Source organism: Fopius arisanus, unplaced genomic scaffold (genome assembly GCF_000806365.1).
Source record: "Fopius arisanus strain USDA-PBARC FA_bdor unplaced genomic scaffold, ASM80636v1 scaffold00026, whole genome shotgun sequence".
Lineage (NCBI taxonomy): Eukaryota > Metazoa > Arthropoda > Insecta > Hymenoptera > Braconidae > Fopius > Fopius arisanus.
The window spans coordinates 238,158-253,546 of record NW_011887765.1 but is presented as its reverse complement, the minus strand read 5'-3'; the positions used below and the strand labels follow the sequence as shown (position 1 = coordinate 253,546).

At 39.7% G+C, this 15,389-nt stretch overlaps 4 protein-coding genes across 4 annotated transcripts in view; 2 read left to right on the top strand and 2 right to left on the bottom strand.

Annotated features, from left to right (window-relative positions):
* Positions 1–54: 54 nt before the first annotated feature.
* On the bottom strand, positions 55–2,338 carry LOC105264896 (isovaleryl-CoA dehydrogenase, mitochondrial). The gene is made up of 7 exons (XM_011302074.1): positions 1,961–2,338; positions 1,815–1,904; positions 1,450–1,671; positions 1,037–1,364; positions 717–810; positions 392–651; positions 55–326 (listed from the first exon to the last, which is right to left on the bottom strand). Exons 1-7 carry the CDS (start codon positions 2,108–2,110, stop codon positions 193–195), a joined length of 1,278 nt encoding a protein of 425 aa, XP_011300376.1. The 5' UTR covers positions 2,111–2,338; the 3' UTR covers positions 55–192.
* Positions 2,339–2,465: 127 nt separating this feature from the next.
* Positions 2,466–6,208, top strand: RpIII128 (RNA polymerase III subunit RpIII128). Its single transcript, XM_011302073.1, has 3 exons — positions 2,466–2,675; positions 2,759–3,090; positions 3,158–6,208. Exons 1-3 carry the CDS (start codon positions 2,601–2,603, stop codon positions 6,162–6,164), a joined length of 3,414 nt encoding a protein of 1,137 aa, XP_011300375.1. The 5' UTR covers positions 2,466–2,600; the 3' UTR covers positions 6,165–6,208.
* A 99-nt stretch (positions 6,209–6,307) lies between these two features.
* Positions 6,308–9,156, top strand: LOC105264894 (protein FAM76A). The gene is made up of 6 exons (XM_011302072.1): positions 6,308–6,779; positions 7,078–7,142; positions 7,432–7,645; positions 7,929–8,309; positions 8,386–8,623; positions 8,684–9,156. The coding sequence occupies exons 1-5, from the start codon at positions 6,681–6,683 to the stop codon at positions 8,617–8,619; spliced, it is 993 nt and encodes a 330-aa protein (XP_011300374.1). The 5' UTR covers positions 6,308–6,680; the 3' UTR covers positions 8,620–8,623; positions 8,684–9,156.
* A 329-nt stretch (positions 9,157–9,485) lies between these two features.
* Positions 9,486–15,389, bottom strand: part of Blimp-1 (PR domain zinc finger protein 1) — a 6,484-nt gene continuing 580 nt past the window's right edge. Inside the window, 6 exon segments of the mRNA XM_011302066.1 lie at positions 9,486–11,674; positions 11,766–11,864; positions 12,077–12,418; positions 12,516–14,355; positions 14,717–14,851; positions 14,921–15,142. Of these exon segments, the coding sequence (XP_011300368.1) occupies positions 11,517–11,674; positions 11,766–11,864; positions 12,077–12,418; positions 12,516–14,355; positions 14,717–14,851; positions 14,921–15,142 (2,796 nt within the window). The 3' untranslated portion in view covers positions 9,486–11,516.

The window sequence follows — 15,389 nt, the reverse complement described above, 5'->3', positions numbered from 1 at the left end:
TAGCCGCCTATAGCGCTAAAGGTTAATCAATCTGTTGAAGAAAGGCTAGTTGCTCTAGTGACTCATTTATTTCGATTGAGAATTCAACAGTATTCGTCGACATATTAATTATTCTGTTGAGCCACTAATGATATTCACCTGCATGCCACGCAGAGTGAGGATTTAAGAAAGCACTCGCACTCCATTATTTTATTATGAGTATTCTTCAGTTATGGACTTGGCGATGACCATTCTCCGAATTTCACTGGTACCAGCTCCAATCTCGTAGAGTTTGGCGTCCCTCAGGAGACGACCGCTCGAATAATCATTGATGTACCCATTTCCTCCTTCGGAATCAAAAGAAATATGTGTTAGCACTTGATCCCGATCCTCAAAACCCATCAAGACTCACCCAAGATCTGAATAGTGTCCAGAGCTGCTCTCGTAGCATTTTCCGCGCAATATAGAATTACCGCGGCGCAATCCTTTCTGTTAGCGTGTCCAGCATCACAAGCTCTGGCAATTCCGTAGAGATAACTCCTGCTGGCACTCAGTCTCGTGTACATATCCGCTATTTTACCTTGAATCAGTTGGAACTCAGCGAGTCTAGTGTTGAATTGCTTCCTGGTGTGAGCATACTCGAAGGCCAAGTCACAGCAGGCTTGTAGAATTCTGTAATAATTAAATCAGCAATTTCCCACACTCGAAAGGTGAATGGTTAAATATTTGAGAGGTACCCCAGGGGTCCACCGGCGAGGATCAGTCTCTCGAGGTCCAATCCGCTGAACAGAACGTACACTCCTTTATCCAATTGGCCCAGCATGTTCTCCACTGGGATGCCCCATCAATTTAATTACAAAATCAATTAATAACAGAGCCACATTAATCACAGAACGAGATTAGAATTGAGACGCTAATTCAGTTGCGAAACAAGATACCGATTTTTTCATTAATACCTTTTTTTTAGCTCTCATGTTTGCCGATAAAAAATGTTTATACAAAAAAATCGTTGTGTTCGCAATAAAATTAATTAACTAGTTGATTTTCTCGTGTTCACCTGGCACTTTGCAATTATCGAATATTAATTCACTGGTGCTGCTGCCACGCATGCCGAGTTTGTCGAGGGCTAATCCACTGGTGAACCCTTTCATTCCTCTCTCAACGATAAATGCCGTGATTCCATGCTGGGGCTTGGGACTCTGGGGATTTGTTCGAGCATAAACGACCAGAACATCGGCGTCAGGGCCATTTGTAATCCAGAATTTGGTGCCATTGAGAACGTAGTGGTCACCCTCTTTCTCTGCCCGTAATTTCATCGATACAACGTCTGACCCTGAGCCTGGCTCGGACATTGCCAATGCCCCGATGAATTCTCCACTGCATAACTAATTAAAGTAATTATTGTATGAAGCTTTTTAATGGGTTTTAACGCCTGGGAAAAATATTCTTGGATTTTCAGGTGGATGGTACCTTTGGCAGATATTTGAGCTTCTGCTCTTCTGTTCCATTCCTATGAATCTGATTGAGACATAAATTCGAGTGGGCGCCGTAGCTCAGGCCTACGGATGCAGAGGCACGACTCACCTCCTCCATGACTATCACATGATCTAGATAAGATCCACCTGCTCCCCCATATGCAGATTTTGCAGTGATTCCCAATAAACCGATCTTTCCCAATTTCTTCCAGAATTCCTACAACATGTCACTTCTTGCTGCTATCAATGGGTGATTATTAAAACAATAACAATGACGTTCCCTAAATTGATGCATCCTCCAGTTCTAAATATTTCTAACAACCTAAAACCCATTTTACCTTTAAAATAATAAAATCTCACCCTCTGGCCATCGAATCGATTCTGCTTATCGATCGCAGCGGCTCTCGGCGCCAATTCTTTCTGGAGGAAATCGAAGCACACGGATCGGAGCTGGAATCAAATAAACAGTTAATTATTCGTTCATGGGAATAATCAAAGGTACTAACCTGTCGCTGCTCGTCAGTCAACCCATAGAGATTATCATCAATGGGGTAGAATTGAGATAAATTTCTTATATTACACGATCTTGTATTAGTGTCGAGTAAACAAAACAAATTACGCAGCTTTGAATTACTCCGAAATATTCCCCAACTCATGGTGTCTCGTTATTTCCAAAATTCCGCTCCTAATTAAGTGTTGATGACCTGCAGAAATCTTACCATGTGCTTCAATACATCGATACATCAATTTAAATTAGGTAACTTGTTTGTCGACATTCCTTATCTTATCGCAAGTAGTTCACTCTGTTGTATTATATGAATGGATTATCCCCACATAATTATTCGAATTCCGCTCAATTTGTTTATGAAATGGTCTAAGCACCAATGGCAAGTCTGCAGCAATTCAGAGGTCATTTGCGCGTTTATTTCCATTAGTTTATAATTTTCTGATATGGAAAACAATTCAAAATGTGCACGTGATGCGACTGCGCGCGCATGTGCAGTGCCCGCCATGTTTAATTTGCACTCCATGTGCGTTTTCTCGGTTTTTTTTTCGGAGAATGCAGGGAAAGAGCAAAATGAGAGGAAAAATGTGGTGATGGTGATTTAGAGTACTTTTTTTAATTTTTTTAAAAATCTGAAGAAAATGGGTGGCTTCAGAATGAAGGGCCTGGAGGATGTCAAGGTCGAAAAATCCGATCGGATTACTAAACAGATTCAGGTAAGTTGGCGGGACAGCTGCTAGGTTATGCCGCATTAATTATGAGTGAAATAGAATAAAATGTTGTAATGATGTTTCTGCAGGACAAGTGGAAGCTGGTGCCAGCTTTTCTCAAGGGCAAGGGCCTCGTCAAACAACATATTGATTCGTTCAATTACTTCATCAATGTGGAAATCAAGAAGATTGTCATGGCTAATCAAACTGTCCGTTGTGACAATGATTCGTTATTCTACATTAAGTACTTGAATGTTTATGTCACTTCTCCTGATATTGAAGAAGGTGCGGACATGAGTCGACCAACAACTCCGCACGAGTGTCGTTTGAGGGATTTGACATATTCAGCTCCAATTATTGTAGATATCGAGTATTTGAGGGGACAGCAGCCGATTATAAAGAACAATGTAGTGATTGGAAGGTGGGGAATTGATCGTTATTATTGCGATACACAGGTTGTTTGATTGAAATTATTTAATTTGTTTCAGGATGCCAATAATGTTGAGGAGTTCGAATTGCGTGTTGGCAGGCAAGTCTCACTTTGAACTAGCGAAGATGAATGAGTGCCCCCATGATCCTGGCGGTTATTTCGTAGTTAATGGTCAGGAGAAGGTCATTCTCATCCAGGAGCAGATGCTGAAAAATAGAATTATTTTGGAGCAGGACTCCAAGGGGTGCATTGTCGCTTCCTGCAACAGTTCAACTCACGAAAGAAAAACGAAGACAAATGTCGTGGGCAATCGTGGAAAGTACTACATGAGACACAACATATTCCAGGACGATATTCCAGTTACAGTGATTTTCAAGGCCATGGGAATAGTCTCGGATCAGGAGATAATGCAGCTCATTGGAACTGAGGAGGAGTATATGAAGAAGTTAGGATCGAGCTTTGAGGAGTGTCATACACTCGAGATATTCACTCAGCAGCAGGCCCTCAAGTATTTGAACAACAAACGAAAGCAGAAGAGGTATTTTGGACCTTCAGCGAAGGGGAATGTTGCTGATGAGATGAAGGACATATTGGCTCAGAATATTCTCTCACACGTGCCAGTTATGGATTTCAATTTCAAAATGAAAGCAACGTATCTGGCTCTGATGATCAGACGAGTGATGAAGGCACAGTACGACGGGAATTTGATAGATGATCGTGATTATTACGGAAATAAACGATTGGAGTTGGCTGGCTCACTCTTAGCTCTCATGTTCGAGGATGCATTCAAGAGATACAACTTCGAGCTCAAGCAGATTGCTGATAAGAATATTCCCAAGACAAAGGCTGCGCAGTTCGATGTTGTCAAGCACATGACGAAGGATACGATTACACGAGGTCTCGCTTTCGCAATATCCTCTGGAAATTGGACGATCAAGAGATTCAAGATGGAGCGTCATGGGGTGACCCAGGTGTTGTCCAGACTGTCGTACATTTCAGCACTTGGAATGATGACGAGGGTTAATTCACAGTTTGAGAAGACTCGTAAAGTCTCTGGTCCGAGGTCCCTTCAGCCCTCTCAATGGGGAATGATGTGTCCCAGTGATACACCTGAGGGGGAAGGCTGTGGTCTCATCAAGAATCTTGCTCTCATGACTCATGTTACCACTGAAGTGGAACAGGAGCCGATCATACGATTATGTTTCAACATGGGGGTGGAAAATGTGAATATACTAGGTGGTGAGGAGATTAATCACAAGGATGTGTACATGGTATTTTTAAATGGTAACATTCTTGGTGTTGTTCACAACTATGACCGTCTCGTCAATGTCTTCAGGATGCTGAGGAGAAGAGGCTTGATCGATGTATTCGTATCGATATACACTCAGCATCAACACAAATGCATTCAGATAAGTTCTGATGGTGGCAGATTGTGCAGGCCATACATAATTGTCAAGAATTCAGAGTCCCTCATACAAGAAGAGCACATGAAGATTCTACAACAGGGAGTCAAGTCTTTCGAGGATTTCATCCAGGAAGGCCTGATCGAGTATCTCGATGTCAACGAGGAGAACGATAGTTTCATCGCGTTCAATGAGTCACAGATAAATCACAAAACCACTCATTTAGAAATTGAGCCATTTACTCTCCTTGGAGTGTGTGCTGGTCTCGTGCCCTATCCTCATCACAATCAGAGCCCAAGGAACACTTATCAATGTGCCATGGGGAAGCAGGCCATGGGTACGATAGGCTATAATCAAAGGAACAGGATTGACACTTTGATGTACAATCTGGTCTATCCACAAGCTCCCATGGTCAAGACTCGGACAATCGAGCTGATTAATTTTGATAAACTGCCAGCTGGACAGAATGCTATTGTCGCTGTCATGTCGTACAGTGGATACGATATCGAGGATGCATTGATTCTGAATAAAGCGTCTATCGATCGGGGCTATGGCAGGTGCCTCGTGTACAGAAATTCCAAAACATCTTTAAAGAAATACGCCAATCAAACTTTCGACAAAATCATGGGACCTTTGATCGATAGTACCACCAAAAAACCCATTTGGAAACACGATATCCTTGATTCTGATGGAATCGCCATGCCTGGAGAAATGGTGGAGAACAGGAGAATCATGGTTAACAAGTCATCCCCAACAATCACCCAGCAGAATCCAGTTAGTCAAGTTGTTGGACAGGGATCGGTTGAATATCGAGAGGTGCCTGTTACTTACAAGGGGCCAGTTCCATCGTACATCGAGAAGGTCATGATATCGTCGAACTACGCCGACGATTCCTTTCTAATTAAATTATTATTAAGGCAAACCAGAAGACCTGAGATTGGGGATAAATTCAGCAGTCGTCATGGTCAGAAGGGAGTGACTGGTTTGATCGTTGAACAAGAGGACATGCCGTTCAATGATTCTGGAATTTGTCCTGATATGATCATGAATCCCCACGGATTTCCCTCGAGAATGACTGTGGGAAAACTTATCGAGCTTCTCGCTGGCAAGGCTGGTCTCATGAAAGGCCAATTTCATTATGGTACAGCTTTTGGTGGCTCCAAGGTGACTGACGTCTGCGAGGAACTCGTTCGTCACGGCTACAATTATCTCGGCAAAGATATTTTCTATTCTGGAACCACTGGAGAGCCCCTCCAGGCGTACATCTACTCAGGCCCTATCTATTACCAGAAACTCAAGCACATGGTACAGGACAAAATGCATGCCAGGGCGAGGGGCCCACGTGCTGTCCTGACCCGTCAGCCCACCGAGGGTAGATCCAAAGAAGGTGGTCTTCGTCTCGGAGAAATGGAGAGAGACTGTCTCATCGGCTACGGTGCCAGTATGATGCTCGTTGAACGATTGATGATATCGAGTGATGCCTTTGATGTTGATGTCTGTAATAAATGCGGGCTGATGGCTTACAGTGGCTGGTGCCACAGTTGTCGATCCAGTGGATGTGTTTCCACCATTACCATGCCTTATGCCTGTAAATTATTATTCCAAGAACTACAGTCTATGAACATTGTGCCTAGATTGACGTTGAAGAATTATTGTGATTAAAACAATTTATTGTAATGCCAATAATAATTTACCGTTTTTGAATACCAGGCGTTGAAACCCCTCGATAACCCCCGGAAACAAAATCTCTAGGATAATTCACTGGGCTCAGGGTGGTGGCAGCACTTGCTAGAACATCTCTAGTTTCTCTCTTCACAACTAACTCACTTGTGACGATACATTTGTACTTGTTGGTCACAACCAATAAGTACGAAAACAAACGCATTTCCCTGTGCTTCCTTTCCTGGCTGGTGATTTTTCAAAAAATGTAGAGACGAGCTTTTATTTATTCTCTTATGTCAAATTATTGTGCTCGTGTGTCGTGATGTGCCCTTGGTGAATCCTCCATCGAATTTTTTCAAAGCTTCAGCTGGCTGATTGTTAAATATCAGATTGTTTTGATCGCGTCGTGGCTGTATAGTTGCAATTTTCATTTGGCACGTAGGAAATATATCTCTCTGTGACTTGTGAGATATTTAAGGACAACCGGATTGAGCAAGACTCGAGTGATTTCAGTGGATGATGAGTTCGAACAACGTTAAGGCATTGTTTGCATGCTCCAGGTGTTTCTCAAGGCATCCTTTCGAGGAATTGTCGCCGGGACAGCAACTCTGCAAGGTACAGTACCAGATTTTAACCTGTCGAATTGGTCATTCAAAGTTAGAAGTTGTAATTGAAAAATTCAAATTACTGGGGTGACTTGGAGCAGATTTACCGGGGAAATTTGTGATTCAATCAGCTAAATAATTCTCAATATTGGCATTCAGCGAATCTAGACTGGCGTCTTCTCACGTCAAATCACATCGTCCATATTTTTCCCTCGCACTCCGGAAAATATTCCGCTGATCAATTCATATAAATTCCCTTGGGGACACAATCGATATTCATTGATGGATCGTCTTGCATTATTTTGCAGGAATGTCGCGGCTCATTTCCAGTTGTCAAGTGCACGTACTGTCGGTCAGAGTTTCAACAGGCAATGTAAGTATTCAATATCGAAGTCATAAAATCATATGAGTGGAGTAAATTTTTTCTCAATTAGCCATCTTATCTCGGAAAATATTGATTTAAACAGAAAACATTAGAAGACTTTTATGATCCTATTTAAATTACTGACAAAAAAGGTGATTTAACATTTTCTTATAAAATCAATAGTTTTCTGGATTAATCAATATTTAATGGAACTGAAAAATTGTCGTTACTTCATTTTACCGGTTTATTACTGAATCATTGCATTATTATTGATCAATCACTGCAAATTTGATTTCAGAAAGGGAAATACGTGTACGATATGTAAAAAATGCGAGCAGAACGTCAAAGCTTATGGGAAACCATCAGCTTGCGAGTACTGCAACACTATTGCTGCATTTATCGGTAGCAAATGTCAGCGTTGTACAAATTCGGAGAAACGATATGGCCCGCCTGTCACATGCGAACAGTGCAAGCAAAAGTGTGCCTTTGATCGACAGGACGAGGATAAAAAGGTACGATCAACAGAATTTTAATATCTCAATCCCTTACCGAAAAAGTAACAACTCAATTTTATCTTTGTCTGAGTTTTTCAGGAATATCTGTGAATCCAAAAGATATAGCGATATTTTTTGCAGAACCTTTTTTGTAGAGTCGAATGACATCTACAAAAAAGTATTAAACAAAATTTTCGCCATCTGTCTTAGATTCAGAGATATTCGTTAAATCGAGTTCATGTGGTTACTCATGAATTTTGCAGAGTAAATCGGTTTGAGGTTTTTCGTATTTTCTCTGCAGGTTGATGGAAAATTGCTCTGCTGGCTTTGCACACTGTCTTACAAGCGTGCCCTGGCGAAGACGAAACAGTCGGATGCTGACAGAAGGGCTCACTTGAAAATGGCTCACGAACGAGCCGCTAAACACAAAGAACAGAAATTGAAAGGGCACAACAAGAGACCCCATAGAATCGATGTGACCAAGCTACCCCCTCAGCCAGATCCAGCCGAGGTGACTTGTCCTGCGCCAATGAAAGTTGCTCGAATGGTCGGAGTTCATGATCCTCATGATCCCAATAGCTCCGATCACGTTGTTGCTGTGACTCAGCTCAAGGAGAAAATAGCCCATCTCCAGAAGCAATTGTCACAGAAGGATAGTCAACTATTAACCAAGGATAGACATGTAATAATTTAATTAATATTGAATTAGAGTTAATTTTTTTTGGAATACTCAGGTGTGATTATTTTTTTTTATTCAGATAACAGAATTGAAGGCGAAGAATTTTACTGCAGAGACAGAGCTCCGTAATAAAATGAAAGTAACGGAGAAGGAGTATGAGGCTAAAGTGTCCGGGTTGCAGCAGAAGATCTCGGGATTGCTGAAGGAAGTTGCAACATTATCGAAAAGTAATAAACGCGGGGACAGACTTGCTGCCACGAAGAGTGAGGCTGGAACCAATAGTGGGAGTGGAACAGACAGTCCTATACCTTGATGCGGTGAGTAGACTGATTGTCAATTAATATTATCTATTTTGTTATTAATTATTGTTATTCCAGGGTTACTGACTAGCTGTGACGAGACGTTGCATATTCAATGTCAATACTCGAATTCACATGATCCACCAAATATATATAGAAAATGCTCTCCATTCAAATTACTGTCTATTCCATTATTTTTCTTATTACGAGTGAGTAATACGACTGAACCTCATACGTTTAACATGAAAAATTGTATCTTAAATTTTCGATTGTTGTGAAATTTCAATAGGTTCTCTAGTTACTTTTTTATTCATTCAATATCAACGACAGAATGACTCGAGGTAAAAGAAATTGGATGGTAGTAAATGGTGATGATGCTGCTGATAAGAGTAGGATTGATGAAAAGTGAAACGAACAAAAAGGTCTTCTTCTTATTGAATTGACAGTGATCCCAAATAAATGAAAGATTTATCTTCGATTGTATCAATGTTTGTAGCTGAGTATCAATACTATTGTAATTGGGAATTTCCAGTAATTCATATTTTATGAATCAACAAGTCGAAAAAAATAATTACTCGTTTTGGTAAACTAATTTTAAGAAATTGTCCGCGCTCTTATCAATAACGATGTTTGATTGAATTTGCAGCGACTTATGTTTATGTAAATTTATATCTCCTGACAAATACAGAAAGTATTTTCACATTAGTCTTCTTGTTCAGGTTTTCTTGATAAATTGCATCAGTGTTTGTTAAATTTAGAAGAGCACATTTGATAATTTAATTGATCCTCTTAACGACTGAGAATTGCCTGGTATTTATTCAAACAATACATTGATTCAATAAAAAAACATGCAGAAGGAAGCAAGAAACTGGCATTTAAATATCCAACAGCCATATATTTATTCTTTATTTTTAAGAAACAAATGCTAATTGAGCATTACCTATCCAGTAGTTATAATGATAATAAATGCATAACAATTTTCATCTTCCTTTCATTCACAATTTACGGTATCTTATGATTAATAAAGTTCAATTCAAGAGTTCTTCTGATACGCTAGTACGTATATTATGCGCTGCACGGTATTTACGTTCATGATGATTTCTTTTTAATTAAACTTTTTTGCTTCTGCCAATGTCAACTGTCACTCTGCCTTTTTTTATAGTTCACTACTTTAGCCTATTTACATTATCCTTCAATTTTCTCTCCACCTGCACATTTTTATCTCGTTCTCTTTATCGTTTATTTATTTATTTATTTGCTTCTATTTCATTTCGGCTTCTGATTGAGAATGAAAAACGTCTGATGCAGGCAAGGCGAATCAAGGCAATTTATCGTATGATCTGTTATAATTGCGTTTATGATTTCGGAGTGAAATTCCCCTGAATTTTATACGCACAGAATTTATAATATGAATTTTCTCATTTATTAAACATTTCATTTGAGAATCATGAATTCCAAGAGTATTAATGCGACTAGAAAATTGTGCAAGCACTTTTGTCAAAATGACACGTAATATCGGACATTATCATGCATTTTTAATAAAAATTATTCCAATTTTGAGCTTCTAGTTCGTTATCGATGAGTCACTACTATCCACAAGGATGTATAAACGTTCCAAAATAATGAACCCTTGATTATTCTTTACCAACATAATTTTTCATTTGCATTCACTGTTTCCCATTGCCTCATACACAATATCTTTGATATATCTTTACAGCAGAGAGTTTTCACCATTAAATTCAAAGTAATCCAGGCAGAACGCTAATAATGCCAAATGAATATTTCTCCTCGATGCCTTTCGTTCACTCAATTTTTGGAAGAGATCCTCTGTATTGCATTCGCACCGTAATTACAATTCATATAACTACATGTAACGTATGAGCTGAAACAGCAGTGTAACTAATATCAGTCTGCACCTTCATTTTCCCTTTTTTTTGTGTATTTTCCATTTTATCCCTCAATAATTTCATAGAGTAGCGATTCCGATTTTTCAGCGTCTCACGCGAGCAATATCCAATGAAATTTTATTCTTCGAACCGCATATCCATGAAAATATTCATAATAATAATTGCATTTGCAGCAGGCTGCCTCCGCATCAATACAATCTCAGATAGTCATAGAATATCGTGATTTTCTTACAACTAATGAATTAGTGATCAACATAAATAAATTGATGAACCGGAATGATGGAATGGAAGTCTCTTCCCATACAGATGAGATAAGGAAAAGCTCACTGCTAAAAATACTGTTTGGTCTTCCTTGCAGGACAATTATCCCTCTAATTCCCTTAAACGATAAATGAGTAATCATGGAGTAATAAACGTAATAATCACACCGTAGTTTAAAAATCTTTTTACAAATAAATATTATAGTATCCGTCGATTTACCCTATGCTCGATTGCCCCCATTTTTTCTAAACTACTTTCGAAACTCTAAAGCTAATGATTTTTTTTTTAGAAAAAACATGAATAAGATAGCGCATAGCTTCAAAGAAAATATAAGCCTGCGAAGGTAGCCTACCGCTCGGCCAATCGACAATATATATTTTAATCTGTTTAATATTAATTCACCTAATCGAATAATAATTGTTATATTAATATATACAGGTACAGGTCTCGTATAGTTGCAGTCTGGGCGTCGACACTGGTTGCAATCCCATATTATTCCCTTGTAATTCCCTTTCTTCATCAATATTTATTACTCACTCGCCACTTTGTCTGACGGATGTCGACACTTGCCGTCATTATAATCGATAAATTATTATCTCGCCTCTTCCCACACGAGAGGGAAAAGATAGTCTCGTCTATCGCTTTGGAATGATAAATTTTGCACCTTTGGAAATGACATTTTTTTGTGAAATTATTGGTGTTTCAGTGGAGGTACACTTGATCAGACTTTTTCAATGTCTCTGTTAGGTGCACTCGATTATGTGGGGCTGCGATGTTTCTATTACTGTTGGCCTTCCCACGGGATTCTCCAGGTTGTGCAGAGATGATGGGTGCGATGTAACAGCGTTGTGTCTCTCGTAATTGTCTATTTTATCAAGTTCACAGTCTTTCTGCATATTACCTGGAAGATTCATTCAATTATCATTATCACGTGCCCACGGGAATTTCAGGGTTTATCTTGTAGGGTAATGAACAGCCGAATTTAAACTTACCTACATTCATCTCCAAATTGTGAAGGGGTGTTGAGTGCGATCCATTTCTTCTGTCGTAGTTCTCCATTGGTTCTAGCTCACACTCTTTCGGCATGTTTGCTGCAATTTTAGGACAATCAAGTATTATTTCATTCCATAACTATAAAATACGATGAGTTTCAATTTTTATTTCAATTGCATTCAATGATTTTCATCATTTTCACTGAATAATAAAAATGATCAAAATAATTGATTCGCAATGAGAAATAGAAGTTCAAACAATTAAGCAGTAATTGGTATTTGGTTTATTGAATTTTGACAATACCACTTACCGACATTGATTTCGTGACTGTATTCGTAATAAGTTGGTGAACCAACGGCAGCAGCAAGTGCCAATTCATCCTCGATGTTATTCGGCCTGCAGCTCGTTGTCTTCCAGTGTGTCCTCAGTCCACTCGCACTGATGTACTTCTTATCACAGCCCTGACAGGTATAGGGCCTCTCGTTGGTATGCAGTCGTTTGTGCAATTTCAGGTGCACGAATTGCGTGAATTTCGCAGGACAGAGATCACATGCGTAAGGTTTCTGGCCCGAGTGGAGACGTAGATGAGTTTTCAAATTCGATGTCGAGCTGAATCTCTTCTTGCAAATTTCACACTGGTGAGGCTTCTCCCCTGAGGAATTCAACAGTAAAAAAAATAAATAAATAAATCCAAAATCAGGAAGAAATGTAAAAATCGACTCATTAAAATTCAACCGTAAAAATCTCACCTGTATGTACAAGATGATGTTTCTGAAGATGAGCAAGTTGAGTGAAACTTTTGGTGCAGACATTGCACTTGAAGGGTCTCTCTCCGGAGTGCGTCCTGAGATGAACCTTGAGATTGGATAATTGACCGAAAGTCTTGCAGCAGACGTTGCACTCGTAATGCATTTTGCCGTCCTTTTTCTTGAGTGGATAGGGTAAAGATCGGTATCCTCTGGAGCCCTGGGAGTTCGGGCTGAGTGATCCACTCTGGGAACAGCCGTGATCATCAGGTGAAAGTGAACTAGCTGGTGAATATCTGTTCGATGTTGTGGGATGAATGCTCAGAGGATGATGATGATGCCCGAGATGAAGATTGCGTGTTCCACTGATGATGGTCGAGTGATTATCATCAATCTGCATCGTCGATGATGTGGGAAGCTGATGTCCATTCTCATGCCTTCTACTGTCGTTTCTCTCGTACGCAGATACACTAGCTGATGGTGTTGGTGAATATGGAGCACAATTGATGGAGAGGGGTGCAATGTGCTGATGGAGATTGGCATTCTGATGGTAGATATTGTACGGATAGGATGGTGAATTCATCGGGGAAATTGATGTGGCACTCGGTGGAGTGTTGGAATTTATCTGATAACCAGTGCTTGACTCGATGTGACCAGACGTGCACAATCCACTTCCACTGTGCTGAGAGTACATGATCGGTGTCTCTTCCTCAGGCTCGGTGGCCACTACCAGGGTAGATCCATTGGTAGATGTTGCTGTTGGGGGTGATGGGCTCTGGGTCTTTCTCGATTTACAAATATTAATCGTTGATGGATGAAGGCCACTAGTGGTTGATGTCAAAACTGACGAATGAATCGAGTCCCCCTCGTTCGCCGAGTGGACAATTTGATTACTCATGTTACAGTGTCCCATTACCCCGGGTGTACTCGAATGGAGATTACCTGGACTCTGCACCATAGGCACGGTTGTTGAACCATTGGCACTGGTGCAGCTGTCAACTTGCATCGGTAAATTCGAACTCGAGTCTGGACTACAGGGGAGAATGTTACCGTATCTGTGGGATTTTTTGTACGAGTATGCCATCTCCGTGGGACTAGATGGGGGTGGACTGATGGAATCTATGTGACGATGACTACTGTGATGATGACTCTCAGTCCCACTGTGACCGTGATTATTGCTCGTGTTGTTGTTGCTGTCTGTGTTGTGTCGCAGGAGAATATTCTCCAGTATTGAACTGTTTGGACTTGTCACGTACGGCGGTCTTGCTGATGCTGCTGTTGTATTCGTCGTCGTTGATATATTGTTATTGTTACTGCTATTATTGTTATTGGTGTGGGTTTGGATTGCATTAATTTTCACATCGGATTCGTAAAAAACTTTCGGTCTGTCGATCTCATCGTCTGTTGAGCTCAGAATTATTGCTACCTTCTGGGGTAGATCTGGTGTTAATGTTCTACTGTTCGCCAGCTCTTCTTTGATGTCGAGATTTTTGTTATTCGATTGAAAATTGTTGTACGTCTTGTTTATCTTTATTTTAACTTTTCTGTATTCATTTTTCACCAGTGCACTGTCTGGCTTTATCATCTCCGTGGTTGTGGTTGATGCGCGTGTATTTTTACTGAAGTCCAGGACGTAATTGTTCTCGGAATCGGATTCGCTGCTCTCCTCGGGGGGTGTCAGGATCTCGTCGTGGTATCCATTTGAGTGGTAGCCCTCGTCTGATCTGACTGAACCTTCGGTTGGAGTCAATTGACATCGTCTTTCGTAGATTGGCGAGTCTTTCGAGGGGAGAACTATCTCACCGGATGATGGGATTTCGTTTGGTAAACTCGATTGCTGCACCTGAATCGCAAATAAAGTCATGAAGAGGCACAAGATAAAAATATAGGGGATCCTAGGGTAATCCGGACATATTCTAATTAACTCGAGATAGTAATTATTGAAACCGTCGAATGTGTCTCGGCAATATTGACATTAACTACTTAATTCATTCATTTATATTTGTTTAAACAGAAAAAAACATTGAGAAAATAAATAAATTAATGAATCAAACAACTTTTTATAGATCCTCATCGGGGACTTCATTTCCCAGTGATTTTCAAATATTTATTTGTTTCTTAACATTAATTATTATATATATCGAGAAAAAATTAAGGAATTGTTTATCAAAATATTTTTTTTTGGAAGGGGAAGTGTGAAGTACCTGTTGTCGTATTCTCTGGAGCATTAGTTCACCGGTTAGAGGGTAGTTTAGCCTCTCGGCGAATTCACGGCAGTACCAGACCAGAAGCTCTTGATTCGGGAGGATGGGTTTTATTGTGTAAAAATAAATGTTCATCTGGAAACCAATGACAAGTTTTATTGCAATTGTTGCAGATGTAGGTTTTCAAGATTCGGTTATTCTTACCTTGTATTGACAGGCGATGAGATTCTGGGACTCTGATGAATACGCGGGGTTGACGTATCGCATCCAGTTGGATTTTTGGATGTCGTAGCCGTCAATGAAATAATATAATTCATTGTTTTTGTAAACCTAGAACAATATTTCGTTGATTTATTTGGGTAATTGTTGTGTAAGTTAATATCGAATGTTATTGAAGATTATTTATCTTGATAATTGGCTTGATAACTAAAAATTCACAGTGGAAATGTTAAGATGGAAATATCATTTTTATAGCTTAATTAATTGTTGATAAAAATTGATGATAAAAATAATTTCCTCCTGAGATACACGGATATAAATATTGAATAAAAATTACACACTCGTGTTTATAGAAAATTTTATAGATTTGTGATGACATTTTCTCGGTATTTTCATTAAAAAATTACTTTGTAATTTTAATTTTTAATCGTAATCGAATATTTTTCTCCGGTCA

What these genes read in the sequence shown, in the direction of transcription:
- LOC105264896 (XM_011302074.1), bottom strand. Translation starts at nt 2,110, where the DNA reads ATGAGTTGGGGAATATTTCGGAGTAATTCAAAGCTGCGTAATTTGTTT. An exon ending in AGCTCAAATATCTGCCAAAG is followed by an intron (nt 1,365 to 1,449) that starts GTACCATCCACC and finishes TACTTTAATTAG; the next exon opens with TTATGCAGTGGAGAATTCAT. An exon ending in GGACACTATTCAGATCTTGG is followed by an intron (nt 327 to 391) that starts GTGAGTCTTGAT and finishes TTGATTCCGAAG; the next exon opens with GAGGAAATGGGTACATCAAT.
- RpIII128 (XM_011302073.1), top strand. Translation starts at nt 2,601, where the DNA reads ATGGGTGGCTTCAGAATGAAGGGCCTGGAGGATGTCAAGGTCGAAAAA. An exon ending in GGATTACTAAACAGATTCAG is followed by an intron (nt 2,676 to 2,758) that starts GTAAGTTGGCGG and finishes ATGTTTCTGCAG; the next exon opens with GACAAGTGGAAGCTGGTGCC. An exon ending in AACAATGTAGTGATTGGAAG is followed by an intron (nt 3,091 to 3,157) that starts GTGGGGAATTGA and finishes AATTTGTTTCAG; the next exon opens with GATGCCAATAATGTTGAGGA.
- LOC105264894 (XM_011302072.1), top strand. Translation starts at nt 6,681, where the DNA reads ATGATGAGTTCGAACAACGTTAAGGCATTGTTTGCATGCTCCAGGTGT. An exon ending in GACAGGACGAGGATAAAAAG is followed by an intron (nt 7,646 to 7,928) that starts GTACGATCAACA and finishes TTTTCTCTGCAG; the next exon opens with GTTGATGGAAAATTGCTCTG. An exon ending in TATTAACCAAGGATAGACAT is followed by an intron (nt 8,310 to 8,385) that starts GTAATAATTTAA and finishes TTTTTTATTCAG; the next exon opens with ATAACAGAATTGAAGGCGAA.